The 12,387-nt window shown below is 34.1% G+C and overlaps 1 protein-coding gene across 16 annotated transcripts in view; it reads left to right on the forward strand.

Moving 5' to 3' along the window:
* Positions 1-12,387, forward strand: part of LOC123875585 (potassium/sodium hyperpolarization-activated cyclic nucleotide-gated channel 2) — a 280,825-nt gene that overhangs the window by 203,749 nt on the left and 64,689 nt on the right. The window contains exon 1 of one of the 16 annotated variants that reach the window (XM_045921503.1): positions 10,503-10,875. The exons of 14 other annotated variants lie outside the window; for them this stretch is intronic. In XM_045921503.1, the coding sequence (XP_045777459.1) occupies positions 10,800-10,875 (76 nt within the window). In that variant the 5' untranslated portion in view covers positions 10,503-10,799. Of the gene's footprint in view, positions 1-10,502; positions 10,876-12,387 lie in introns of those variants that run through there. One more of the 16 variants, XM_045921504.1, reaches the window with a different exon arrangement.

Genomic DNA, 12,387 nt, shown 5'->3' on the forward strand with positions numbered 1-12,387 from the left:
TAATTAGACATAACTGAGGATATAACTAGTTTACAATACCTAATTAATAGTCAACTGTACGCGAATTATGCGATTTATTATTGACATTTTCCTTTGAAACTATGCCAATAGTTTTCAGTTTTATTACAATCTAGTTATCAACTGCACTTATAATATTTTTTTCCTGTTACAATAACAAGAAACAATTTTATTGTTGGGTAATTTGAATTGCAGATTCTACCTCGTCAAATTATTTTAAACTAGCGAGCCGCCCCATCTTTTCACGGGTAACTTATTATCTATTATATTATGCACAGTAGCACAGTATATCATCGTAGGGATCTCTAATTTTTTTTAAATAACATATAACCTATCAATAAAAATTATTCAACGATTTTATTGTCAGATTTAATGATAATAACTGGGACCAACAGCTTTACTTACGCTCTGTGGCATGGAGGAAATGAGAGTTTAGCTAAAATTGGATCTCAAAATTCAGTCACCCATCCAGTTAACAACTTGCATCAATGTTGCGCAATATTCTTTAAAAAAAAGTTGCGCAATCGATTGATACGCGCTATCGCATATAGGTAGGCTAAATGTCCTCACAAGTGAATGGACAAAGCCTATAGTAAACTGGGAAAGAAACTAGGCTAACAGCCTTGGGAAGTACAGTTTCTTCAGACACCTAATGCACCTAGGTACGTGCTTGATACGTGCAATAGCGATAAAACGTAAACGTAAAGCCAGGAAATACATTTTCCGTTCACGTGGAGCTTCTAAAATATTTATCGCCCTCCTCCACACCGATCTCCCGATGCTGGAGATCTTTGAATATTTTATAGCCACGCCGCGCCGGTTACAATGCTAGCGAACAATACCGTAGCTACGTGGGTCTAAAATGGACTAATGTATGAAACTTAAAGCTAGCCTTATCTAATTACTATACAAATCATGCCTGCGTGGAATGGTGCCAAGAATACTAGCTGCATTTTCACGCTGGACAGCCAGGCTGATCCGTTGCGCAATAAATGAGCCAGCTCTTCTGTCACCCGATGAGGCTATTAAACGCGGTGAAATGTCTCGTAAATTTTTTCGCACTAAGACTCCATGGTCCCATAATTTACTTAATTATATTAAATTAAAATAAGTATGTGGTACAAGCTATTTTTATTGATAAATGTTTATTAAAATCCACTTGTATTCCATTTCCTGTGATTGTTTATATTTTCAAACCTCGCAGTAGGTTATTTTCATCTGAAAATCCAATTATCGTACAATTTACAAATCCACTTTTGCCTACTAGGTATAATATGTAATAAAATATTATATTAAAATAAAAATGAGCTTTTGTTTCCGTTTACTCGTACCGATTTTAATATACATATATTATCATTATAATAAAAATAATATACCTAGTAGGTACCTACCTACTTAATTTGCCTTTGTATGATCATTTATTAACAGTTCACGATCGTAAGGGAACTTCTAACAATACGCAGACGAAGTCGCAGGAATAAATAATAATAATTAATCAAACAATAAAAGTAATTAAGTTCGTATCTACTTTTACTAATTGCGAACCAGCCATATCGGTCATCGTATCATACAACTATGGGGTCAAAGTACGGACATTTCCACGACTTCCTAAAAAAACTCTCAAAGGCCACGGTCAGTGCAACAAGGTCGTTTCCTTTTGCTGCTTTTTATTCACATCGACACACTGAAATGGACATAAATTATACACGCAGCACGCTGGAAATGGTGTGCCATACAAAATGACAGTTATTTTTGTGCCGATTTGAAAGGCCCCACCGACCGTACTTACCGGGAATAAAATTACATACTTTGTGTCAAAATAAATGGTCGTCGTGTTGACAGAGTGAAGTAGAGTGAGGGGACTCTCGGTATGATCCTGAATTGACGATAAGTCAATTAATATTAGGCTATGCTGACGTGAAATCATAGAAAAATAGGGCTACCTTAGGACTCCTGCGTCAAATGTACTATCATTTGACGCCTGCCAGTGACTTCAAAGCCTCGTTCTCTAACTCTTCTGAACTGTGGTGTTGATGCTATGTCGACAGATCACTAATATTTAATTCCGAGTAGGCTCATATGACGCTCATTGCTGCTATCAGCGCAAAAATGGCGAAAATCAAGTTGCTTCAAACAGGTCAGCAATCGCAAATCCAGCGTATTTTGTTAGTAGAGATCAGTGCATTGACACCATCCACGTATCCTTTTAATTATTATGACTAGTAGTTAAAGTATGTTTGCGTTGTTGGATACCGGAATTTAAGACATTACGAGAGATTATATCTACCTATTCAGTAATTTAAAATCTATCTTTATTCTTTACATCACACTTCACACTAATATTATAAAGGAGAAAGTTTGTATGTGTGTGTGTGTGTGTGTGTGTATGTTTGTTACTCCTTCACGCAAAAACTACTGGACGGATTTGGCTGAAATTTGGAATGGAGGTAGATAATATCCTGGATTAGCACATAGGCTACTTTTTATCCCGGAAAATTAAAGAGTTCCCACGGGATTTTGAAAAACCTAAATCCACGCGGGCGAAGTCGCGGGCATCGGCTAGTACAAATATAATTATTATAAAATTGCAGTCTAGGTACGTTGACTTATAATATGATGATTCGAAAGCACTTTGTAAAAGTGAAGGGACTTTTACTGAAAAAGAGGTTTTTATAGGATTCATAAGAAATATTTCTCACACGCGGAAATTATGGGGAACCGCTAGTGTAGGATAAAGTTACTGTGAATTTAACGGTGCGTCTTAGTTTTTAGTTCTAGGTAATAACCTACCTAATAAGGTACCTATACTTACAAGTTCTAAGATATGAAAGTACTCCTTCAGAAACAAAACGGTATTTTATATTAGCCAACGCCAACCGGTGTTATGTTACAGAATTAGTACGAATAAGTAAAGAGATTGGTTTTTTCGGTTGTTCCTTCATTCCTGAAGTCTTGCCAGGACCACGATATTCAAAGAGTTTGATTAGATTATTACAAATTATAAAATATGCAGTAGGTACTAGGTAGGTATATTGTTAAGGATATAAAACGCGGACGAAATCGCGGGCATCCTCTACTCATATAAATGCGTGTTCATTTTTATTGTATCAAGCTGGTAATATGACTACTCTGGCGTGAAGTAGCTGTCTCATGTATCAAAGCCACTTTATACTAGATTCTAGAATGCAAAACGTTTCGTCGCTTCCTCAAGCCTTTGATATTTATCTGAAAGAATATAAATACCCAGTCTCTAACTCAAGAAAAAGTTTATACTCTAAGCGTAGAGAAAACAAACACACAGACTTGCATTACAACCATTGTTATTGTAACAATTTTGAGCAAGTACTATAAATTTATAGCATACAAGGTTCATATCGAGGCTCACATTTTATTACGATGCACAGTGAATTATAAAGAAAGTACTAAGTTTTCAGAGTAAGTTTAACCGTGGGTTAGTTACCTACTAACTCTGAAACTAATTACTAACTCAATAGGTAAGTAAGTAAATATTTCCGTGTAACGCACAGATTTGCGAGAATAGGCATACAAGATCTGAGAATAACCACTGGCCCAAAATGTTAGTTCCAGACAGTAGATATAGTATTGGGATATTACGATCTGGAACTGGATAATGATACGGAATAATATAAGAGTATGTATTATTAATATTTTTTGTGATTTTCTGGGATAGAAGTATCATCTATGTCCATCTCTAGAATGGATCCTATCACTGTCTTATCTCAAGGTCGGCGTCTCGGTTAAGGAACAAACAGACAGACAGATATACTTTCGCATATAATATTAGTATGGATTGTATATTTTCTTCGTTTCCCGGAAAGACCGAGGATTGGACGTAAATGTTTTCCTAACTGACCTCTTTGACCATAAAATATCTCACATAGTTGTTACATATTAGGTAACCCTCGATAACCTTACGTACAAAGTCGCAATTTCATGTCGACTGCAATGCTAAATATATAATTAACTACATATTGGTATTTTCTTAGCGCAAACAGATCTCAGCTGGCTACCCACTGTAGTTGTTGTAGTTATTACAGTACCCTTAATACCTTTAACAGGGCTCTCTCCGTCACTCGTTTCATACAATCGTAGTTCCAATTTCATTTGAATACTAAGCAACCAAAGTCCATGAAATTTTGCAGACATATTCTAGAAACTAATATCTGTGTCTGTGGTGTTTTAGATTTTTCTAAAAATATGTAGTTTTAAAATTACAGGGGCTCAAAGATTTGTATGAAAAGTTTTAAGACCGCGTAACTTTGAAACCGAATATTTTAACAGAAATCTGGAAAACCACAGACAGATATTAGTTTCTAGAATATGTCTGCAAAATTTCATGGACTTTGGTTGCTTGATATTCAAATGAAATTGGAACTACGATTGTATGAAACGAGTGACGGAGAGAGCTCTCTTAAGTGATTTAACTCCAGATGAATTAATCGAAATCAGACGTCTCGTCGTTATCTATATTCACAGTCATCGAATTAAAATAATCCAGATACGCGTAGGATTGAGAACGTATTCCTTTTCTGAAGTAGGCTAAAAACTGAGCTTATAATATCACTTGCATTAATATTCTAGTCCCCTAACTGATACAAAATTATAGCTTCAAGCGACGTAAGGCCATAAAACAAGCACTTCCGTGGAGAACAAACTCGATCGAGTCACCGTTTATCTAGAAATTATGCGACCCAAGACGTGGGTAATTTATTTAACAAATCGGAAACTTGGCTGAATTATATCCGCTATACTTATGTTTTGATTGACAGGGTTGCGATTAATTTCAATATAATCGGGGCGGTTCCTAGAAGAACGGATTTTTGAAAATTCAACCCCTACGGGGGTAAAATGGGAGTTTAAATTTGTGAGGTCCACGCAACGAAGACGAGGTCGCGGGCATAAGGTAGTTTTATAAATAAAACAGCTTTCTGCAATTGACTACAACTAAGACTATTGACTAAGATTAAAAATCCATTAATTAAGAGACATGGAACTAATAACTACACCTGTAAACTTCTCGACAAATGAAGTGACGCGTGTAACTAATTTACTAAACACAACATGTTATAACACCCCTCTTTTTGGGTCGGGGGTTAAAAATAACTTGTGTTACAAGTTTATGACGAATTTCTATGAAAAGGAACACCGAGTCATTGAAATGCACAAGTTTTGGTCAAAATTAATTTTAATATCAAGTATAGATAGTAGAGAGAGGGAGAGAGAGATACTAGCGGTCATTTCCAAAACCAAGTAAAACCTTATAAATATATAATTTGTAGGTGCCTACCTACTGTAAATGAAATAAAAATACTCCGATAAGTAATCATAATCAAATAGATTTTTTAAAACTCTTATAAAGTTATTTTAAAATACATTCGAAAAAGAAATCAAAATCAAAAGAATCTAAAATATTAAAATAAGTATTTTTAAAATTAGGTGTTAATTTATAACTCACTTTAAGAAATCACTAAAAAATTATATGACTACCTAAATTTTAGTAAATATGGTTTAAATTCATAAAAAATCTTAATTATTACCTAGTATTATGAATTTATGATGCATAATATATTTTCATGATTCGCTATTAAGCACTTTATTTAAAAAATGTACCTACTAACACGTATAAATATGTCATGTGTTATGGTAAATTTAATGGATTAATTTAACTTTAATAATCATCTAGAAATATTTATATTTTTGTTTTAAAATACGTATGACTGCATCTTCAATTCCATAATTACTTAATCTGGTTAAAACATTTTTGAAAACAAAAGACTATTTTGAATGTGTTCAGTAAGACCAGTTCTCAGTTAAGTTAAAACTAAAAAATAACTATTATGTATAAATAATAATAATGTATAAATAATAATAATAATAGCTATAATCAATTTATGGTTACAACATCTACTGAATCATCAAAAATCCAATTTTTTTAGTTCGTTTCTACTTTCTTCTAACTAATGACTCGATTGGTAATCCCAATCTTGAATGTGAAAGGGAAGCAGTTCTATAGTAAGTCAATGAAACTGAAAATTATTGCAAATATTTTTATTTTTTTAGCTAATCCTTAAGTTTCGGAAAAACAGCTTATTAAAAATCATAAATAAAATTAACATACCTTATATTATTATTTCCTAATCCATACTAATATTATAAATGCGAAATTGTGTCTGTCTGTCTGTCTGTCTGCTACGTTTTCACGGCCCAACCGCTAAACCGATTTCGATGAAATTTGGTACAGACTTGGGATACATCCCGGGGAAGGACATAGGCTACTTTTTATCCCGGAAAATCAAAGAGTTCCTACGGGATTTTAAAAAAATCTAAACCCACGCGGGCGAAGCCGCGGGCATCCTCTAGTATTCTAAATTTCAAAAATCAAAAAATTAATAAACGAGGTTACTTAATAATATTTCCTATGTTAATTAAATTACAAACAGGTATTTCCCCGCAATTTTTCAGCGCCCCATAAACTTCAAGTGAATCCAATTACTCTTTTTACCCAACTAAAACTGCTCCTGAACTGTAACTAACTTTGTTAGAGCAAAACATTAAAACTTGTTTTGTTCAAATTTAACGGCGCGGTGCTCGACTTAATTGGGTCCTAGAGAAATAAATTGGCCAAAAGTAGTATTTAAGTTATTATATAAATTATTCCACCTAATTTTAATAATTAAAGTTAACAAGGTAACAACTAGAGTAATAAATTGATTATACACGTGATGAAACAGATTAAGAATAATATAAATATAATTAATCACTTAAAAACTAAAGTAATAAAACGTGGAATGCATTTTCAATGAGTGTTCGCGAAGAAGATCTCCATTATAAGAGTGAGACAAAGATTTCTAACGATATGATAATTCATCTAAAATAAATTGATACTAACGGAATTAAAGCTTTAGATAGATAGAGCTTTAGAAAATGCCTATGATAAACCTTTATACGAAAACCATTTAAAAAAGTCTAAATAAGTTGTTAATAATCCATAAATTCAAAATTTTAAAACCCCCGACACAAAATTCTCTAAAAAGTAAATAACTTTCAAACGGCTGAACCGATTTTCTTGGATTATAGCTAAGAACACTCTCGATCAAGCCACCTTTCAAACAAAAAAAAAAAAACAAAAAAAAATGATTCATTGATTGAATCAATCAATCAATTGAAAATTGATGCCACAGATAGATACACAAATACACAGATACACACATACACACGTCAAACTTATAACACCCCTCTTTTTGGGTCGGGGGTTAAAATATTAGAATCAATCCAGCCGGTCTGTAAATAGCTATGTAGATGCTTATTCATTTGTGAATTGGCAATGAACATCAGACGACGGGTTTAGGAGTGATCGCATTTCGTTAAAAGGATTTGATTCAATTGCATTACATTCGAATGAGGCCGGAAGTTTGCGATTATTCAATCTCATGCGATTTCGAAAGCACTGCTCATTACTACAATCACACGAATAACTACTTACAGATGCACTGTATAAGGTTCAAATTTCTTTTTCCAGCAACTTAGTGTTATTAACTTTTTTCTAGCATTTTCTCGAGTATCTACCTATGTTCTATTATACGTACCTATATCCTTTCTTATCTTTATAACCATCATAAATGAGTAAAGGATGCAAAATTACATTCTCAACCTTTTTTGAGTTTCTTATCTTTAATATCTGTTACAATCAGCCCATCATGACCCTTATCAGTTTCAAATTTCATTATGATTTTATTGTCTCCTCAACTTAAAATAAGGGTATCTTGCAAGACACATGTTTTAGGATTAGAAGCCTCTTCACTGTTTCCATCAACATTGAAATCTAGAAGAATTATTTTGATCTAAAATTACATTAGGTACTACTAGTTTTACTTTTAAATTTTATTACCCTACAGACATTATAATAAACTCATATTAGATGCTATCACTCTAGATCTAGATGTCTGTTTGTTAGTAAGATAGTATAATAACTGGATTTCAACATATGGGGTTATTATTATAAGCTATGGATCAATACATTTCTAAAAAGCCGGTAATGCATTGCCGGTTCCTCTGGTGCTTTAGATGTTCATGGGTAGCAGTAATCGCTTAACACTAAGCCCGCCCGACTCTCGTTTGGCTATTACTTATTCGGTGACCGCGTTAGCTTGCTATTTACCATATAGAAAAAAAAAACAATTTAATTTCCTGGCTCTTTCTTCTAGGTAAGCATAGCATTCTGAACCAACGATGGATTCACTTGATGATTCGGAAGCACTATGTACTTGAGTGAAAAAATCTTCTGGTCTGTTCGAATCAAAAATGCTCACTGACTAACTGAAACGCGTATGCAACGCTAACGTATCCGCATTTTGCCGCTATAAATACGAAATTGGAATTGTGTCGAAACGGGGCAAGTATGCAGCGCAACGGAATGGTCAATCTATAAATTGCCCTAATGTTATGTAATCCTACCCCGAAAACCGCAAAACATGTAACTATTGGACAAGAATAAACCTCTTTATGCAGACTTAACCTATATATACAATCCTCTCTAATAGTACGTATAAAGCTAGTCGCAAGTTGTGTATTACGCATATATCTGCTAACTTCCTATGCGGTTTTACCGCTGACCTCCACTAATATAAGCACGCTGGATTTGCGATTGCCGACCTATTTTTGAAGCAACTTGATTTTTGCCATTTGGCGCTGCAGCAGTAAGCGTCATGTTGGCGTACTCGGAACTAAATGTTAGTGATCTTCCAACATAGTGTCAACAAGAGGACTATTGAACGAAGTGTCAATTTTAATTCCCAGTACACTCGATGGGATTCTCGTGCACACCTTTTCCAGCGTTCTTGTAGATGTCTATCCCAGTGGGTTTCAACCATCAAATGGAACCGTTTATATTATGCAGGTATAACACATTCACAACTTATCTATGGAACAGGCAGGTAGGTAAGTTCCGTGTGAATGCAGAGTGGGTCAGCAAATCTATCTAAGTATGTAAATATGTATATTAAAAATGTCCTGACTCACTCACTGTCTGACTCATCAACGCCCAGCCCAAACCCATAGACCTAGAAAGCTGAAATTTAGCGTCGAAGTTCTCTTAATAATAAAAATGATATTAAAAATAACAAGACCGAATTTTCCGAATGTCGGAATAAGTCGCGGGCGGTCGCTAGTAGAATATAACGATACAGAAGTCCCAAGAATTTCAACACTAAAATTAATTATATTAATTAAATTCAAAAGACTAGGCATTTGCATACCAAATGCATACAACGTTTCTGAAAATATTCATGTAAATTTGATAAGCTGAACATTATTAAACACTTGGTACTAAAAGGATTGAAATTAAAAATCATTTAATTATTTTAACATTACTAAGCTCGTATGTGTGTTTTAGTTATTATAACTTACGCGCTTGAACGAAGTGGTCGTCGTTATTAATAAATAGTACTTGTAAGAAGAATTACCTTTAGTTTTAAGAATATGAGAGATCCATATCAAACATAATGTAGAACATGGTATTTGTACCTAGAACGCACATGGAAAAGAACAAACAGAAATTTTTAAATAACCAATGAAATGAGAGCATTATATTATTGTTGAATATTTTGTACAATTTCAGCTAGAATGCAAAGATCATCATTCAAAGAATACAACTCATCATGTAAGTCCATCCATAGATATTAAAAAATAAGACTAAGATTTAAGAAGATCAAATTAAAAATCATTTAATAGTTAAATGGTTTTCAATTTGAACTATTCATATTGAAATAGCACCTACCTACCTAACTATACTACCGTGAATGCTTGACGGAACAACACAGATTTACAAACTAATCTATAGACAGTATCTAATAATAAATAATCATGTACGTAAATGCAGCATTTATGGAGAATTTAAAGATTAACAGGGCTCTCTCCGTCACTCGTTTCATACAATCGTAGTTCCGATTTCATTTGAATATTAAGCAACCAAAGTCCATGAAATTTTGCAGACATATTTTAGAAACTAATATCTGTGTCTGTGGTGTTTTAGATTTTTCTAAAAATATGTAGTTTTAAAATTACAGGGCCTCAAAGATTTGTATGAAAATTTTTAAGACCGCGTAACTTTGAAACCGAATATTTTAACAGAAATCTGGAAAACCACAGACATAGATATTAGTTTCTAGAATATGTTTGCAAAATTTCATGGACTTTGGTTGCTTAATATTCAAATGAAATTGGAACTACGATTGTATGAAACGAGTGACGGAGAGAGCCCTCTTAAGGGGAAAGAGAAAAATAATGTAAATAAACTTATGGACTGATGATCAAAGACAGATCTCAAGATTGCTGAAGGTAACGACTTGATTAAATCCACATTCAGCGTTGACTCATGTAAACAAGCCACTGTTTGTAATTCATAATCAACGAATAACGCTGATCGATTTACATTTCGTCAGTTATTGACTATAATTGGTGTTCGGAGCGGAAAAAATATCAGTGCATGGTGCGTTGCGGGCACAGGCAGCCGTTTGGCGGCCCCAGTGCAAGTATATGGTGGTAAAGCTCAATGCATATTATTTTCGGGGGCACGGCAGTGTGGCCTAGCACTGAGCAGTGAGGCAGTGAGCTAAGTATATTCAATTGTATTGCGGTATGTGCGACGATCAGTCGCGCTCGCCTCTGCCGCCCGCCGCTCGCGCCGATCCCATCACAACACAAAAATGACGTTGACACCGACCACAAGCTGACGTTCGCTTTTACAATTCAAAACTTTCAACATGTGCTGTGCGGGATTTACGAATTACCTGTTCCATAAACTAAGGAAGTACACATGTGGACTGGCCAGCCGCGAAAGTGAGTAAACTCCGATCAATCGAAATCGATCACTCGGTCTCGTTCACTCGATTGTTTGTATTGTAATAAAATGCAGTGTTATTGTTGAATTGGTATCGCGTATTGCCTATGTAGTCCATCTATTTATAACTGGGAACCTTAGCGATATGGAAGTATACAAGTGGTCGGAGCTAATTTAGATCGTTAACAACAATAATATGAATGAGATTTATGCAATGTCCTGCGGCAAGAGAGTGGCTGTAAATATACCTACCTATTGGCGCATATAACTTTCTAGAAAATCACACCAAAATGTCAATACACTTAGTTAATACTTCCTTACAATTATTATTATCAACTAGTTAAGCTACCCTGGCTTCGCACGGGTGGGCTTACCTGTTCCATAGACAAAATCTATACTAATATTATAAATGCGAAAGTGTGTCTGTCTGTCTGTCAGCTACCTTTTTACGGCCCAACAGTTTAACCGATTCTGACGTTTGGTAGCTTGCGTCCCTGTAATTACCAGAGGCAAATTATTATCCCGGAAAATCATACAGTTCCCAAGGGATCTTAAAAACCTACATCCACGCGGACGTAGTCTAGCATCCTCTAGTATATGAATAGATTATAAATCTTTCTTGTGAAATGTTTTCGAAACCCGTATTGAATTGCACTGAAAATTGTATTCTTTCTACCGAAATCTAACGTGTTACTAATTTAAGGGAGAAATGAATATTATGTATGTAGGTATTATCGCCATTGATGTGCTGATACCCGTTGAGGAGTTCCGTCTTTCATCTCCGCAACTATTTATTAGATTTTCACTTAATTTATGTTATGAGACTAACCTGACAGTAGAATCTTTGTGAATAAAATTGAGTATTTGACGGAGTTATGGAGTAACATCGACAAATCATCATCATCATCAAACGATCATTCCATATCCTGTTTTTTACGGGATAAAAATTATCAGTGGGCCCTTTTATGTATTCTAAATCCGGAGTATAAGCTATAAGAATGCCAAGTTCCGTTCAGCGTGAATCACGCACGATAGAGAGACAATGAGACAAAAATTTAAAAAAATACCTACTGTTTTTTTCTAAAAAAATATCTATTTACATAGATATTTTTAATGCCAATAATGATAGCATTTATAATAACGGTTCTTTAATAGACGATAAAATATGTAGGTAAGTACATCAAAGAAACTAGGTACATAAATTATGTTTTAATTGGTACATGTTTGTACATAAAATCACAATTTGTATACTTTTAGTAAGTAGGTAACTAATATCATAATTGCTCGTAATAATATAATGTTAAATTACTGCAATATTCCTATATAATCTAAACATTATGAAATATATTTTATTTAATAGCCCGTAGATAATACACTTTACGAACTCACGTAAGAAATCAAATTACTATTTGATACTATCCAGTTAATCTATTCCGAGCTTATCCAAATAAATGACTGCACTATGAGCTTGAAAACATCATAAACAAATGTTATTCGCACCCAAATCAAGT

This window comes from Maniola jurtina, chromosome 20 (assembly GCF_905333055.1).
Source record: "Maniola jurtina chromosome 20, ilManJurt1.1, whole genome shotgun sequence".
NCBI lineage: Eukaryota > Metazoa > Arthropoda > Insecta > Lepidoptera > Nymphalidae > Maniola > Maniola jurtina.